This window comes from Scyliorhinus torazame, chromosome 2, assembly GCF_047496885.1.
Source record: "Scyliorhinus torazame isolate Kashiwa2021f chromosome 2, sScyTor2.1, whole genome shotgun sequence".
NCBI classification, from domain to species: Eukaryota; Metazoa; Chordata; class Chondrichthyes; order Carcharhiniformes; family Scyliorhinidae; genus Scyliorhinus; species Scyliorhinus torazame.
In genome coordinates, this window is record NC_092708.1 from 341,627,256 (window position 1) to 341,644,234 (window position 16,979).

Here is a 16,979-nt window from a genome sequence, read left to right on the forward strand (position 1 = left end):
GGTCCTCCGGGGTGTATTGGGGTTGTGGCTGGGGGCGAGATACTCCAGACATGCCAGCCTGGTCTGATGGTGATCCCACAAGACAAAACACAAGAGACATGGTGAGATCTTGGGAAGGAGTGGTCTGGGGGGGGGGGGGAAAGAGGGGAGACTCACTTGCTCTTGGGACATTACTCTACATTGGGAGCTCAATTGGTTGTTGCATGCCAACCTTCTTGGAAGTAGCCCTCCTGCACCTCCCTGGATAATTTCATCACCCTCTGCTCGGCAGACGTGAGAGCCCCGAGGTCCTGAATGCCCCCTCTAGTCTTCTTCCGCTCTCTTTTGTTATGGGCTGACTTTTTCTAGGGGACACAAAAAAGGGCATGGTGAGACACATGGAGGCACGTTACACAGGGGAGGGATGAGGGTGGGAAACTGTAGCTGGTGGCATGTGTGCGCAAGGCACCTGGCCAAAGGGGACAATACTGGTGTTGGGGTTTGGTGCAGGGTGGGATGTGAGGGCGATGCAGGCAGATGGATTTTGATTGGCCTCTATGTGAGTGTGATGTAAGGAGGGACAGGAGTGATGGCAGGGGAACAGAGGTCATAGCTCACCCAGGCTACTCCAAGGAGGTCGTTCATCTTCTTCCGACTCTGCGTGCCAGTCCACCTGGTGAGGCTCACAGCACTTACCGCCTCAGCCACCTTCACCTAGGCCCAGTTGACAATCACGAGTGGGTACCCCTTGCCCATCCTCGGGAAGAGGCTGTCCCACCTCCCCTCCACTGCCTCTATCAAGCTCGGACTCGGTAAACCTTGGGGCCGCTCTCCTGTGCCACCTTCTTGGCTGGAATGAGTGTAAGAGTGGAGCGCTTATTAACCAATTCCAGTCCAAGCAAATCCGACGGCAGCAGGGATGAGAATTGCTCTAGATTCACGTGGACCGAGTGCTGTTTAGTATGACCTGAATTACTCCACAAATAGCACTTCCCAACGGGAACGGGAACCATATGCAAATCAGTCCCGGCACCAACAAACGGAGAAATTCAGCACTGGCCGTTTGTGCATGTCCTCCTCCCTTCAGCCATCCGGGACCCTAGCTTGGAAATTCCTTCCCGAGACCCCTCTGCACCTCTCTAAAATTCACTTATGATCAAGCTTTTGATCATCTCTTGTCAATATTTATTTTTGTTTCACTATTTGAGTACTTCTTTATGAAACATCTTGCAAACTTTTTCTGTGTTAATATGACTGTGCTTAATGTCAATTCTATAATTCTTGCATAATGCTTTCAGACATTGGGCTTGAAGATTTTAAAAAAATAAATAAAATGGAATTTCAAACGTAGTTCTTAAAATGATGGTTGCCAGCCACGAATGAAAGACTACATTTTCTCCCCCGATAAGAAAGTCATCTGAGAATTTAAGATTTGTTTGAACTGAAATTGCCAGTCGGTTTTGAAAAAAGGTCATGGTTTTGTGATATCACACTTCAACGATACTGTGTAATGAGGCAGGAATAATGAATGATCTAATAGAACATACAGTGCAGAAGGAGGCCATTCGGCCCATCGAGTCTGCACCGACCCACTTAAGCCCTCACTTCCACCCTATCCCCATCTAACCTTTTTGGTCACTAAGGGCAATTTATCATGGCCAATCCACCTAACCTCCATGTCTTTAGACTGTGGGAGGAAACCGGAGCACTCGGAGAAACCCATGCAGAGGGCGAATGTGCAAACTCCACACAGACAGTGACCCAGCGGGGAATCGAACCTGGGACCCTGGTGTTGTGAAGCCACAGTGCTATACACTTGTGCTGCCTAATAGTTAGGGATCCTCTCCGAAGGAGCGATCACTGAATTTAATATACAGATGGAGGGTGAGAAGGTAAAATCCAATACCAGTGTCTTGTGCTTAAACAAAGTAGACTACAATGGGATGAGGGAGGATTGGCGAAGGTAGATTGGGAGCAAAGAGGAACAATTGAGGAACAGTGGAGAACTTTAAAGCAATTTTTCACAGTGCTCAGTGAAAAGGAAGCACTGTAGGAAAAGGTATAATCAGCCATGAATATCTAAGGAAATAAAGGAGGGTTTCAAATTGAAAGAAAATGCATACAAAATGGCAAAGGTTAGTGGGAAACTAGAGGACTGGGACATCTTTAAAGGTCAACAGAAAGCCACAAAAAAAAAAAAGCTAAAAGAAAAGTAAGATAGATTATGAGAGTAAACTAGCTCAGAATATAAAAACCTATACCAAAAGTTTCTACAAATATATAAAACGAAAAAGAGTGGCAAAAGTAAACATTGGTCTTTTAGAGGATGAGAAGGGAATTTAATAATGGTTAATGAGGAAATGGCCAAAGCATTGAACAGGTATTTTGTGTCAGTCTTCACAGTGGAAAACACACATCACGTGTCAATATTTAACTGCAAGGAGGCTATGGCAAGTGAGGAGCTAAAAATGATCATTAAGGAAGTGGTGTTAGGCAAGCGAATGGGACTAAAGGTAGACAAGTCTCCTGGCCCTGATTGAATGCAGATAAAAGTGATGGCGGAGGAAATAGCAAATGTGCTCGTGGTGATTTACCAAAATTCTTTGGACTCCGGGGCAGTTCCGGCAGATTGGAAAACAGCAAATGTGACACCACTGTTTAAAAAGTGAGGTAGAGGATAGAGGGTGGCATGTGGCGCAGTGGTTAGCACTTGGACTGCGGCGCTGAGGACCAGTATTCGAATCCCGGCCCTGGGTCACTGTCTGTGTGGAGTTTGCACATTCTTCCCATGTCGGATTGGCCAATTAAATTGCCCCTTAATTGGAAAAGAAAATAATTGGATACTCTAAATTTAAAAAAAAGGTGAGGTAGACAAAACTGGGAAACTATAGGCCATAAATGCTTGAATCCATCATCAAGGAAGAAATAGCGAGACATCTGGATAGAAATTGTCCCATTGGGCAGACACAATATGGGTTCATGAAAGGCAGGTCAGGTTTAACTAATTTAGTGGAATTCTTTGAGGACATTACGAGCGTGGTGGACAATGGGGAACTGGTGGATGTAGTGTATCTGGATTTCCAGAAGGCAATCGACAAGGTGCCACACGAAAGGCACAAGATAAAAGGTGCACGGCATTAAGGGTCATGTATTAGCATGGATAGAGGATTGGTTAACTAATAAAAAGCAAAGAGTGGGGGTAAATGAGGGGGTTTTTGGTTCACGATCAGTGGCTAGTGGTGTGCCTCAGGGATCAGTTTTGGGACCGCAATTATTTACAATTTACATAGACGATTTGGAGTTGAGGACCAAGTGTAATGTGTCAAAGTTCGCGGATGACATTCAGATGAGTGGCAGAGTAAAGTGTGCAGAGAACACTGAAAGTATGTTCTATGTTCAAGTCTGCAGTGGGACATAGATAGTTTAAATGAGTGGGCAAGGGTCTGGATGGAGTACAATGTTGGTAAATGTGAGGTCATCCATTTTGGTAGGAATAACAAGCAAAATGGACGATTATTTAAATGGAACAAATTTGCAGCATGCTGCTGTGCAGAGGGGCCTGGGTGTCCTTTTGCATGAAATCTCAAAAAGTTGATTTGCATCTTCAGCAGGTCATTAAGAAGGCAAATGGAATTGGGTCCTTTATTGCTGGAGTTTAAAAACAGGGAGGTTATATTGCAGCTGGGTGCTGGTGAGGCCACACCTGGAGTACTGTGTAGTTTTGGTCTCCTTATTTGAGATGTACTGGCACTGGAGGGGGTGCAGAGAAGATTCACTAGGTTGATTCCGGAGTTGGAAGGATTGGCTTATGAGGAGAGACTGAGTAGACTGGGACTAGGAAATCGGGATCTTCTAGAAACTATGAAGGGGAATAGTTAAGATAGAAGCGGGGAGGTGGTTTCCACTGGCGGGTGCAGCTAGAACTAGGGGGGCATAGCCTCAAAATAAGGGGGAGCCGGTTTAGGACTGAGTTGAGGAGGAACGTCTTCACCCAAAGGGTTGTAAATCTGTGGATTCCCTGCCCAGTGAAGCAGTAGAGACATCCTCATTAAATGTTTTTAAGGCAAAGATAGATATGGGGCCAGATTCTCCGGTTCTGAGGCTAAGTGACAAGGATGTGTGGCATTTTACGTGGAAGGAATTGGCGCCGCCCCCTCATCGATGCTGTGACTGGTGAGGGGATAGCAGTTGCACCACGTAAAACGCCCGGCCTCCACAAAATAAACGGCCGGAGAATGGCCGGGTCCGTGGCCGCAGACCCGACCTGCCAGATAGTGCCCCCCTGCTCGACACGGTCTGCAGCCACCACGCCAGGTTCCCCCATGTCTGGGACCAGAAGTGAGCCTCGCCGTTGTGAACTTGACCCATCGGACGCGGAGCATCGGGGGAGGGCCTTTAGGTAACGCGCTGAGGCCGTCCCAATGGCTTGTGGCGCGATGACGCTGTTTTGGAGGGGGCGGAGCATGCAAAACCTGCGTCAAACAAGCATCGCCCCCGATTTGGACATAAAAAGGGATTCTCTGGCCGATCGCTGATTACGAAATTGGCGTCGGGGAATGGAGAATCCAGTCCAAGATTTTTGAACAGTAAAGGAATTAAGGGTTATGGCGAGTGGGCAGGTAAGTGGAGCCGAGTCCACAGAAAGATCAACCATGATCCTATTGAATGGTGGAGCAGGCTCGAGGGGCCCGATGACCTACTCCTGCTCCTAGTTCTTATATTCCAAGGAAGGCTGGAATAAAGAGTGCCTCATAATAAGGACAGGGGCACTCGCTGGCAGCGGGATTCTCTGGCGGCATGGCATAGCGTCAATGGGAAATGCTGCAGAGAATCCTGCTGCCAGTGAACGTGTGCCATCTCCCGCTGCCAAGAAACACGTGTCTGGGAAGCTGTAGAATCCCGGCAGGGTTGGAAAGCTTAGCTCGACAGCAGTGTAGGAGAATGAATGTAAAACACTGACTTTTGAGTTTTTCAAATATACGAAGTAAAGCAGAATTAACAGGAATTTGATCTGAATATGGATTTTATTTTCCCTTTTTCCCCCTTCCAGTCTGCATATGGTACTTACATAGTAAGGTACATGATGTGAAACACATTGAAACAAGCATTACACAGTACAACCCAAATGACCAAAAAGTCAAAGCTGTAGTGTATTGTTAATCAAGCATGCATTTTTCAATTCAGAAACGGAAATTGTTCAGATAATATATAGACATTCAAGGTTTCCAGAGTCAAACACTTTGAAATTGCAATTCGCTTGATAGTTAGAAAGTTGATCATAGTGCTAGGAACAAACAAATGTTTCTCTTTTCTCACATTGTGAAATAAAGTGTTCTGTGCCCATCAAAAATGTCCTGGAAATGGTGCAAAATATTGAGAATCTTTGTTGATCAGCATCTCAGACCAATATGTATTGCACCTGTCCCACGTTACAGTGAAGATTGGATTCTGTAATCCCTACCTTCTGTAGTCATTCAATGCCACATTAACCATGGTAAATCAAGGCAGTTTCTTATATGCTTTCCAGAAATTGCATAAAAATGGGCAGATGGGAATTAATGCATAAAATGAATCTATTAAAGGAGTGATGGACCTTTATTTAAAATAGCCTCTTAATATTTTAAAATTTCATCTTGAACAATAAAGCATAAAACTGCTGTAACACTATGCATGTGAATTTAAAGTAAGTTGTTTAGGACCTTTTTCTTAATTCACAGATGTCATAAGCCCACTGATGAGAGGGCCTGCTGCACAAATCTGAAGCAATAAGAGTGACTACTGTTTCCATATGTCATTGGATGGCAAACCTGAACATCTAGCCTGTTTCAAACCACAGGGCTACCAATTTATACTAGTACCACCAATCACTGTTAATGTGGCTAAAATGTCCTTAGGATCTTAACACTTGGCCCCCACTAGGAGGCTTCCCAATACTGCAGCCTCTGGAGAGGCAAGAGACAGCATACATTCAGGAGCATTGAAGAACCTTCTTGAGTGTTAAGAAAACAAAATAATCTACATGGACCCTGATCATAATAACTTGCTATCAATCTGTGAACTGACTAACTCAGCAACACCTGTAGGACTGGTGATTTGCTGGATTGGTTTATTCACAGTAACAATTCTTCAACAACACATCAAGCAACAGAAAAAAAACTCCATAGGTGTACTGCACATAAATCATAATTAAAATGAACAAGGTAACACAACACATTAAAATGACGAAGTGGGCTGATTCCTGAAAACTCTGAATTGTAACATGGGTGGTTTCAAGTAAAATCTAATTTTATATACTAGATTACTTGATGATATTAGGGAAAAAAGCTATGAAACATATCATTACAGCTAGAAAACCAGTGGAGTTGGGAAGAAGTGTCGGAGAGTAATTATAAAATGCTACGAATGGATTTGCAGAAATAGGACTGGCTAGAAGAATGCGGATTATTCAAGTTACACCAGATAACAGCAAAAGGACAAAAAAAGATCCTGGATATAAGTGCGCAACAGAAGTGAGTCAGGTTTATGGCCATTTAGGTGCTGAGCTTAACATTGTGGTTATTTAGAATAGAGGAAACACTGAATAGAGGTAAAACTTTTCAGTCATCTTAAATGCTGATTTCTGAGAAAACCTAACTAAGCTTTAGTATATTACTTAAGGTTTTCTTACATACAAGTCATTAATCAGCAATAGAATTGCCCCACTGTGCTGAAAACACAGACAAAAAAAATGAGAGTACAACTTGTTTTAGTTGCATGCTTCTTCTTAGTACATAAAGAGGTGAAACTTTACTTTTACTGCTGGGTGGAAAACAGATGGTAATGGGTTGGGTGTCAATTTTATTTAGCCGGTGATTTACCACTGAATTCCATGAAATGAGAAACAGGCGAGATACAAAATGGGTGACCAATCCACTACCATATTAACCATTCACCAGGTAAAAGTGAAAATTTACTTCAATTTCTTTAGAAATCATCATCCAAGCTTGGACCCTTGCTAACAACTTACTTATTCTAGAGCCAGTCCCATTAATTAGCTTTCTGTACAGTCCATGCCTACTCTAATGGGCACAACAACAAAAAAAAAAAATCTCATTTTTCTTACTTGCTTTTATTAACTAAAATACAATATATACATTCATTTAATATAAGGCATGACGCTGTAGTCTCAAAACTGATGGAATAATGTTAAAAGTAAAACCCATGGTTATATTTGATAAAGAATTAATTCTTACATGGAACTTATTTACACCCTGAAACATTTTTCATTATTTTACTACACTTATAAAAATAGGACAGAATAAAATTCAGTTATCACAGCAGTTACTCTGAACATGAGGAAGACACTGGCTTTAGAGGCTCGAGTGCTGCTGGATTGCTGAGGCAGTCTCCAGCTCCTTACATTCCTCCTCAGCCCGTGAGTACATGAGGAAGAGTGTGACAGTAGCAAAGGTAGCAGCATTGACAGGGAAAGCTCTCAGAAGAGTAGAGGTGAGCCCTCTTGCGAACACATGCCACCCTTCCTTCTTGTAACTTTGAAGGACACAGTCCCAAATGCTATTGTACTGGTTTATCCCTCCAACTCCATCAGCTTGTAATCGGGATTTAATCACATCAATGGGATAAGTGGAGATCCAAGATGCAATCCCAGACATACCACCAGCAAAAAGCAGTTTAGGAATTATAAAACTAGCACCAGGTTCACAGTTTAAGGCTCTAGTCAGACAATCATAAGTTAGGAAGTAGAAGCCAAAGGCAGGTATTTCTCTCAACACAGTAGTCACCATGCCTTTGTTGATTCCACGGATTCCGTGTTTTCTATAAATTCTAAACAAGCAGTCGACTGAATTCTTGTAGACTTTGCTTTTAACTTGGTATTCACCCATGCCCTGAAGCTGCATCCTTGTTTTTGCTAGTTCCATGGGGCAACAGATAACACATTGGATGCCCCCAGCTGCAGCCCCTGCAAGGAACTGGTTAAGTGGTGTGTCACTCTCCAAGTAACGCATTGTGTTTCCTTGGACACCAAAAACAATAGCATTGATGAAGGTCAAACCCATCATTGGTGAACCAATACCTTTGTATAGTCCAAAGACCTAAGGCAAAAAAAATGAAAATAAAAAAAGTTAACATTTTTGCAATGAGAGTCAGAAAATCCTGCAAGAATGAATTAGAAGATGAGCAAGGGCAGGAGAACCAATGGAGGCGTGGCTTGGGAAGGTGGCACTGTTTATGACTGCCATGTTGGTTGGGGTTTGTTAGCTATATTGTTGTGTTTTTATTGTTATTGAAATTTGATGTTTAAAATTGTTAAAATTCTAAATGCCTCAATAAAATATTTTCTAAAAAAAAAGAATGAATTAGAAATTGCCCAATGATAGCTAACTAAGTAGTGGTGGGTAAGGCTTTATTTCAAAAAGATTGGGGTCAATTATACAGTGTGAGCAGCATGATCGTAACATTCACAACACATTAAGATTCACATGTGCAAGGATTCTTCCATTTGAAACCTCAATTGGACTGCTACTGAGCTGGGATTTAAAAAGAGATGCTTAGTCAGAATATGGTGCAAGGATACTAGGAATGGATATGTCTGGTGTCCTTTCAGCCTAGATTACAATCAACTTGGAGCGGGTACTCCAAAAGGTAAAAACTGTAAGAAAAGCGGAAACTACCTCAATTACTCTTCCCTAGTACGTGGCTCATCAAGAGCACAGTACAATGGACAAACAAGTTCTGATGGTCAGTATATGCTGGCAAATTAATCCAAGGATTTAGTTAATGCTGCAACATGTGGATGACAGATTCTTGAATTTCTATAATGCCTTTAATGCAGTAAAATGCTCCAAGGTACTTCACAGGAGTATTATTAAACAAAATTTGACACCGTCAAATAAGGAGCTATTCAAACAAATAACCAAATGTTTGAGTAAAGTAGTCGATTTTTAAAAAATATGTTTCTCCAATTAAAGGACAATTTGGAGTTTGCACATTCTCCCCGTGTGTCTGTGGGTATCACCCCCACAACCCAAAGATGTGCAGGGTAGGTGGATTGGCCACACTAAATTGCCCCTTAATTGGAAAAAATTAATTGGGTACTCTAAATTTAAAAAAAAAAATTATATAAATCTTTGGGTTGTGGGGGCGAGATCTACGCAGACACAGGGAGTAAGAGGTAGATTTTAAGGAGCATCATAAGAGGAGACCGATTAGAGGAGTGAGGCAATCTTTTTTTCTTTACTAATTTTTACAGAATATGGGCTTCAATGGATAGGCCAGCATTTGTTGTACATCCCTAATTGGCCTCGAGAAGGTGATGGTGAGCTGCCTTCTTGAACCGCTGCAGTCCATGTACACCCACTGTGCTATTAGGGAGGGAGTTCAATTGGATTGTAGGGCTAAAGGAGCTTGCAGAGTTAAGGAAGGGCAAGACCATGAAAGATTCAACAAGATTAGTATTAGAAAATTAGAGTTTTTTGAATGTTCAAAATACATTGTGAACACCATCTGTCCTTTCTGACTGCACAATGAGTCTTTGAAGCAAAAACTGCACAATTCAATTTTCAGCATGTTCCACCCGGTAATTAAGTAGATTTTATGATGAAAAGTAATGGGAAAGGAATTTGTGGCTAAGCAAGATTTGTGTAAACTAATATGGGTCTGGACTCTCTGCTTCTGCGGCTATGTCCGCAGGATCCGGCTGGTCTGATGACCAGAAAGTCGGCGGCGCCCCCGCACCGATCCTCTGCCCGGTGGGGGGGCGAGCAGAATGGTCGGGTCACTTATCCCACGCAATCGGGGGAGGGCCTCAGATGACGTTCTGTGGCCGTCCTGACGGCATGCGTCATACTCGAGTATGCCGTTTCTGAGGGGACAGAGCATAGGAAAAACGGCCCCCGATTCCAGTGTAAAAGTGGACTCTCCGGCCAATCGCCGAATGCGATTTCCGTGTCAGCAATCGGAGAATCCAGCCCATGAACTTGTGATTCAAAATTAAAACACACAAGTCTGCAGCACAACATTTGCCATCACAAAGTGAAACAGATTCGTTAACATAGCTTGAAACCAGACAAGTAACCTGCTTTCTGTGTAGACAACAAGAACTACAATTTAGAAAAGGATCACAAAAGATCTCAAGAGTTTTCTCCAATGCCTTGGATAATGAATGTATTGGCCAGCCACACAGATCAGTAAGATTCCATTCCTGATCTGGGATCTGTTTAGAAAATTGGCCAGGTCAGTGGTACAATTGACTCTTTGCTCAAGCTCAGGTACAATGGTTCAGTCCAGAAAATTAAACTTTGTGGGGTACTAACAGGTCTGCTGCAACTAATCGAATGGTCTTCAGGAAAGGAGAACAGGGGACGAAAAGATCTGAAAGGCTGTTTTAAAGACCAACACAACCAGCTCACTGCAACTTGGATACCTGTATCCTGCTCCATCATCTGTCCCTTCCTTGTAAATATAACTCAAAAAGGAAAGGCAAAAAAGAGAAAACCCAACAGACACAGTAATAAAGAAATTCTGTCTGATGCCTATGGAATTCAATGCAAGCACTTGGAAGATCCTGATTCCTGAAGAAGAGGGACATGGAAACCTGAACAAACCAAAAATAAATTGTTTCAATCAATTAATCTTGTGAATAAGCTTGCTACTTACAGATTCTTGTTTGATAATGGACCGGAAACAATGTACAGTCCCACGGTAACGTGGCTGATCAGAATTTTGTACTTGAAGTCGGACCTACAAAACAAATATACTTCGAGAAAAGGAAGAGACATAGTCGGGCAGGAATAACAAGATATTTTGTTCCAAAATCTATCACTCAACAATTGCAGTTACAGTTTTAGCATTGTTCAATATGAATATAATTTATTTCTACAGCTCCCATGTTAAAATTTACATTCTGCAAAGTTTATAGGAAGAAACAAAAAACATGCTATGTGTTTAAAACTCCATTTTTCTTTCTGAAAAGTGATAGTCACTTGGTATACAGGCAAACGGGACAGAAACTGAGAATGTAGAAATTCACCTTTTCTGTACTTACTAGGTATCCCGTGATGAGGCTTATCTCTCATCACAAAGTAACACTTTTGCTGTTAATGAGGACAGCCCCTAGCTCAGAAAGTAGAAGTAGTTAAACGCAACAAACTTAACACATTACATGAAAATAGCAAGAAAATGTAGCTCCTAACCTGACAGTATTGCATCAATATCCTGGTTAAAAATCTCTAGCAGCCATTAAACACAATACAATCAGATAATGTTGATCTACGCTGCCATTGCACCAGTTATAGTCATGGAGTAAACACAGTGATTAGATTTTCTAAAATATCAATGTCAAATTAAATATCATAAATTTTTTGGGTGTCTATGAATCTCTTGATTGCGCCACCCCACCCCTTTTGTTTCCTTGGGCTTTGCACCTCTTGTGGCTGAGAAATCTGTTCCCAGGCCTCAGCCAAATATCACTATCCTGGTTGCAGCAAAGCAAGTGACACAGCTCAAGAGACGACTGTCCCTGGTTATTCTTCTCCGTCTATGAGAGAGTACCCAGACTCTGCTCACTGCCTCTTCACAGTACTGCATCGATGCACTGGTGCAACAGGTTCGCAAACTGTGTAACAGGAATAATCCACACTTAATGCAACAGAAAATATTTTCTTTATTTCTCCGCACTACCTCTTTTCCCCCCCAACATGCCCATTTATTTTTAGCTCCTCATTGAGTGCCATCTCCCTGGAGGTAGGCGGCCAGGGTTACCTACTTCTGCAGGTCTACCATAAATGTTGGTCTGATTGGCAGATATAAACTTCATGTAAAAGGTAAGTCTGGACAAGCTAATTTCCAAAGCACAAGTGTGATATTGCTGCAAAGTGTTCCAATTAGTGATCCATGCTATAGCTGACATACCTAGTCAGTTCGGCAGTACAAGCCATTTTACTTCAGGGACCACTAATGACCAACACTTTCAGTAAAAAATAATGTATCCTGCCCTTTACCTTATACTGCACTTACACTACAGTCCTGCTGCTGTATAAATAAGGTGGTGCTATTGCTTCTGGGGATAGAGATGTAGCGCAGGACGTGATTTCCCCTTGGTCTGCTGAAAGCAAACATAAACAGGTGATGCAGGTAGCATCAGATTCACATGCTGCCATTTTCATGTTCTTTTCCTGCTTGAAGAAGCCAGTAGTCTGTTTTTTGCAATATGCCATGTGGTATCAGGAAGTCTATGACTAAAAGCTTCCAAGTTGAAATAGAGTTTGAAACAACTGTATATACTCAATCTCTTGACATGCTCAGTTCTTACACTATTGTCAATCGTGCTCTGGAGTCTTGTTGCTCAAAAGTAAATGAATTAGGAGCCTGGTATAATGGGGATTTGCTTCCGGTGAAATGATCCCACAATACAAATGCAGCCTTTTGTTCCAACTGACCATTCAGTCTAATTATTCTTAACTTGCAAAAATAACCCAATATAAACAGGAAAATCATTAATATTAAATTTTAAAAAGGCATTTGAATAACCTTTTCCAAAATGCTCACATATTCCGGCCTCAAAACAAAATCCAGCAAGCAAAGATTCACAAAATAACCACTTGATTTATTTAAATGAAATGGCATGCTCGTTCATTCATCAACTTCCAAACTCTCCAGGTCAATTTTGAGGTCAAAATCCATCAAGCACAAAGTAGCACACAAAGGTGCAGCCAATCATTACCTTGAATAGGCTGAAAGTGTCTGAATGAAAGCTAAAATTAATTTTGTTACAATTGAGTTTCGGTTAGAAAATAATATATCTGATGATAATGTTTCTGAAAATAAAAGTTTTGAATAAATTAAAATTCTATGATAAAACATAATTTTCCCCTTTTAAAAAAAGTAACACTTTTGGAATTGTAGTCTTTGGTCTCAGGTATGTTTAACACAATAGATATCAGCAAGTCCGCATCTGAAAACTCACCTTTACTGTATCAAATGGATGACCTACAAGAACACCCGCAACACCTGCAACAAACAAATAGCAATAAATTAGCATATCTGCTCAACTCATGCTGGCCGGCTCTGGAAAGTGCAAATATACTGATTAAATTTCTGTATTAAACCACAGGAATTTGAACACAATGGGTGGATTCTCACTCCCGGGGCGCCTGGAACATGTTCCCCGATGGGATGGGAATTTGGATCGAAGCCCATGTGATGTTCCAACCCCCCCCCGTTGGTGGCGTGAACGAGGTCCACGATGTGAGCTGGGGGAGGGGGAAATGTAAATACAGGCTAATGTCTCTTAATGATGCATTTGCATCTATTTAGCAAACCTGGCGCCTTCGCTCCGGTCACCCGTGATTCTCCAGCCCCCGTGGCCAGGAATCACTTGTGGTCTCAGCAATCGTGAACCTGATGTGGTGGACCTCAGCCAGAGCCACACTGGTAGAGACCATCTGAACCCCACCCCACCCCCAAACAATGCACTGCCTGCCTACACCTCCTCTAGCAGAATTCCCCCACCCCACAGACCCCTGTAAAAGCAGGATTACCCCACCAAAAGGAACACCCATCCCTAGCAAAGAGACCCCTGTCTGGAAGCTAGACAGGAGTCCAGATTGGGCAATGGAAAGTATTATAGCTGTAATACTTGCCTTGCAGCTCCACATGTCCATTCCTGAAAGGACAGCAGCTGTGCCAGTTCCCACAGATCCATTATCTGCAAGCCATTCGTAGCTTTCCAATAGTGGTCGATGATTACAGCTTGTAAAAAACACCTGTAGCTTTGATCCCTTCACACTTCAATGACCCAAGTGGTGAAACCTCACGTGTGTAAACATTGACCACATCAAAGGGCAGTGCAGTGAAATCACACACACGAATGATTGGAATGCACTTGCATCTCTGAGGCCGGCTGTGGAGGAAGTTCCTTTCGGCAGGGGGTCCCTGTGGGGGGTTTGGTTCACCCCGTACTTGAGGGTAGGAGACCAATTTGCAGTGCGGGGTGGGGGGGTATTCGGCCGTGGGACCTCGCTATCTTGAGTGGGTGGCCCGTTAAGTGTGGCACCTTGGGAATCCCTCGCATTCCACGCTATGCATATATTTGCATGGTGTGGAACACCAAATTGCATCCCGCTTTACAGCCTTGGGAAGGAGGGGGGGGAAAAGAAAGACTCACTTTGACTAAGGGGCCTGAACAGGGATCATGTGGCTGAGACTGCACATAGCTCTGCTCGCCCACATCGGGCAACCCCGGCCGATTGCAGGCGGGTAAAAATTGCCAGCATGGTAGTGCCAACCTGGCACCATGGCAGTGCCCCGGCAAGCCAGCAGTGCCACCTGGGCACCTCCAGGCTGGCACCTAGGTGGCACTGCCATGGGTATTCAGGCAACACCAGCAGTGCCAGGGCACCACTCTGCCCAAAGGGCATGAAGCTGGGGGCCTCCAACCCCCCACGAGTGCCATTCCAGCTGGTCCCTGTACCAAAACAGCACGCACCTGAGGTCCCCCAGGTGAAGTGATTGAATGCCAAAGCCTCAGGTACCTTGAGAATCTGCACATTAGAGTAAGGCTTAATGCCTCGCTCTAATATGCAGATTTGCTAAAAAGTGATTCGCCCATTGAGAGCAGGGTTTTCCGGCAATGTCTCACGAAGCATTGAGAGTCGGGTAGATTCTGAGAATGGGTTCTCCCGGCTTACACCACGCCACGGTGAGCTGCAGCGTGTCTGGAGGAACATGCCCATAGGCTCCCAAACGGAGAATCCCGCCTATTATATTTCTTATGGCTTGGAAAATCTACATAGAACTTATACCTTTGATGGCATAACGTATGAAGAATTGCCATTCTGATTCTGCAAATCCAACAACACTAGTCAGACAAAATTTTACTTCTTAAAAAAAAAAGGTCCAAAGAGGCAGGACTCCCAGCTGTGCCAACTACTGTCATCTGGCAGCAAAATATTGCACAGAACACCACCTATAGCAGCTTGTATCCTATTCACAACTTTGTAAGTAAGTAGTTCACAATGTGTTTCAATCCATTGCTCTTGATTTGACGGTCCAAAAATAAAAGGGGCTTGTAATAATCTCTCAAACTGAGGGAAAATTGAGAGGCCCCACTCTCACTGAAAATGGAATTTGTGGTAAACAAGATGAGAAAAGGATTTTCTTCAATTGTATTACACCCGTGGTTCAACAGCCTCCCATTATTGGACGTGAAAAACGGCCACTTGGGTGAAAAAATGAAAATCGCTTATTGTCACAAGCAAGCTTCAAATGAAGTTAGAGTGAAAAGCCCCTAGTTGCCACATTCTGGCACCTGTTCGGGGAGGCTGGTACGGGAACCGAACAGTGCTGCTGGCCTGCCTTGGTCTGCTTTCAAAGTCAGCGATTTAGCCCTGTGCTAAACCAGCCCCAGACTGAGGTACTAAAGGTGTCCCACCCAAATACATGTGGGAAAATATAGCTGGGTTTAGTTCGACCGACCTGGATGCCATCCTTCTTATTGCAGTAGTTGTGCTTAAGGTACTCTTTGGGTGCAGTGAAGCACTAATTAACTGCCTAATTTTTCTCATGGGCAGAACACTGAAGATGTAATTTTAGTAAAAAAGGTCAATGCGAGGATGAAATGAGATTTCACATGCTAATTTTTCTCATAACATTACTGAGATGTTTGGAACAAAGCCAGGCGACAACATGTTCTAATAGACTAGCCATCTGCTAACTACAAGACTTTGTGCAGGATATCAAGCAGGTTTTCAATATAATTTCATCCAGAAAACCAGATTCCAGCAACTTGTTTTGGAAAAACATCAAGTTGCATCTCGTTTTGACTGTATTGTTATGCCAAACACCAAAGAGAAGATGTGCTTTGTAAAGTGAACTAAATAATATTTTCCCATGAAGAAAAAGATTCGAACAGGATTAGGTATTGAAAAAAAAAGGGATTCCTGTTTAAACAGGCTACTTACAGAAAAACATGCCGAATATGTTTACTTTAATTATTAAACAAGAGCTCAATGAAGATGGATGTAAAGGTACCACCACATGAACCAAACCAATCAACGTAAAAATGGGGATCTGGGATGAACAATCATTGAAAGGAGCATTGCAGGTCAACAAAGCAATTAAAAACTGCAACAAAACACTAGGCGGGATTTAACGAAATGGGAACAAAGTCCCATAGCGAGCCGTTTAGCATCATGTCTCCCGGCATTCACAGCCCAGAGAAACACGACGCTATAAAATGGCACCCCGGTTAGATTGGGGGCCTTAGTGGGGAACATGCGGCCGAGGCCACACATAGCCACCGGAATTCATTTTTAAATGGTGTCCCGATCTCTGGAGCCCCTGAAGTGATCTCCAAACACCATCCCCCCAAAACAAGCCCCAACACACTATGGGAGTGTCCCCCCCAGCTTGGCATCCTGCCGGTGCCACCTGGGCAGTGCTGACCTTGACCAATACTGAATGGTGCTCGCCCAAGGTCTCGGAGGCAAAGGGAATAGAGCCCAACACCTTGGGTACCTGCACATTAAAGTGAGACTAGCTGTCTCGTTTTAATATGGAGTTTTGCCTAAAAGTCCATTGTGGGCGGGATTTACATCGCAACGTCACGCGAGATCACCTGGCCATTTGATTGCGCCCCAAAAGATTTATTTCTGGGAACAGTGAAGGTAAATTTGTATAGGACCCTGGTCAGGGTGACCATTGGAGTGCAATGCAGTGTTCGGTGTATGAGAAACAGGAGTTGGAACAGTTTCTGGGTCCCAAGTCTTGATTTATATCTTGATTTTCATTTGGGAGGGGGGGGGGGGGGGGGGGGGGAAAGAGATTCTTTAACTGATATGGAGACAGATGTATTGCTTCAAGTGCAATGCCCAATCTCAGGAGAGGCCTCTGGCTATTCGCCTCCAACAGGCCAACCAGCTGAGGAGTGTCAGGGCACATACAACACCTAAACATGAGGTGTGTACGTAGGGCACTTACTGATCCGTTGGAATGGCTCCGAG

The 16,979-nt window shown here is 43.3% G+C and overlaps 1 protein-coding gene across 4 annotated transcripts in view; it reads right to left on the reverse strand.

Moving 5' to 3' along the window:
* Positions 1–4,984: 4,984 nt before the first annotated feature.
* slc25a29l (solute carrier family 25 member 29-like) overlaps positions 4,985–16,979 on the reverse strand; it is a 41,302-nt gene continuing 29,307 nt past the window's right edge. For 3 of the 4 annotated variants that reach the window (XM_072490609.1, XM_072490604.1, XM_072490595.1), the window contains 3 exons: positions 12,944–12,987; positions 10,636–10,719; positions 4,985–8,072 (listed from right to left, as the gene is read on the reverse strand). In XM_072490609.1, coding sequence (XP_072346710.1) covers positions 7,329–8,072; positions 10,636–10,719; positions 12,944–12,987 — 872 coding nt within the window. In that variant the 3' untranslated portion in view covers positions 4,985–7,328. Of the gene's footprint in view, positions 8,073–10,635; positions 10,720–11,994; positions 12,988–16,979 lie in introns of all 4 variants that reach the window. The other variant, XM_072490587.1, reaches the window with a different exon arrangement.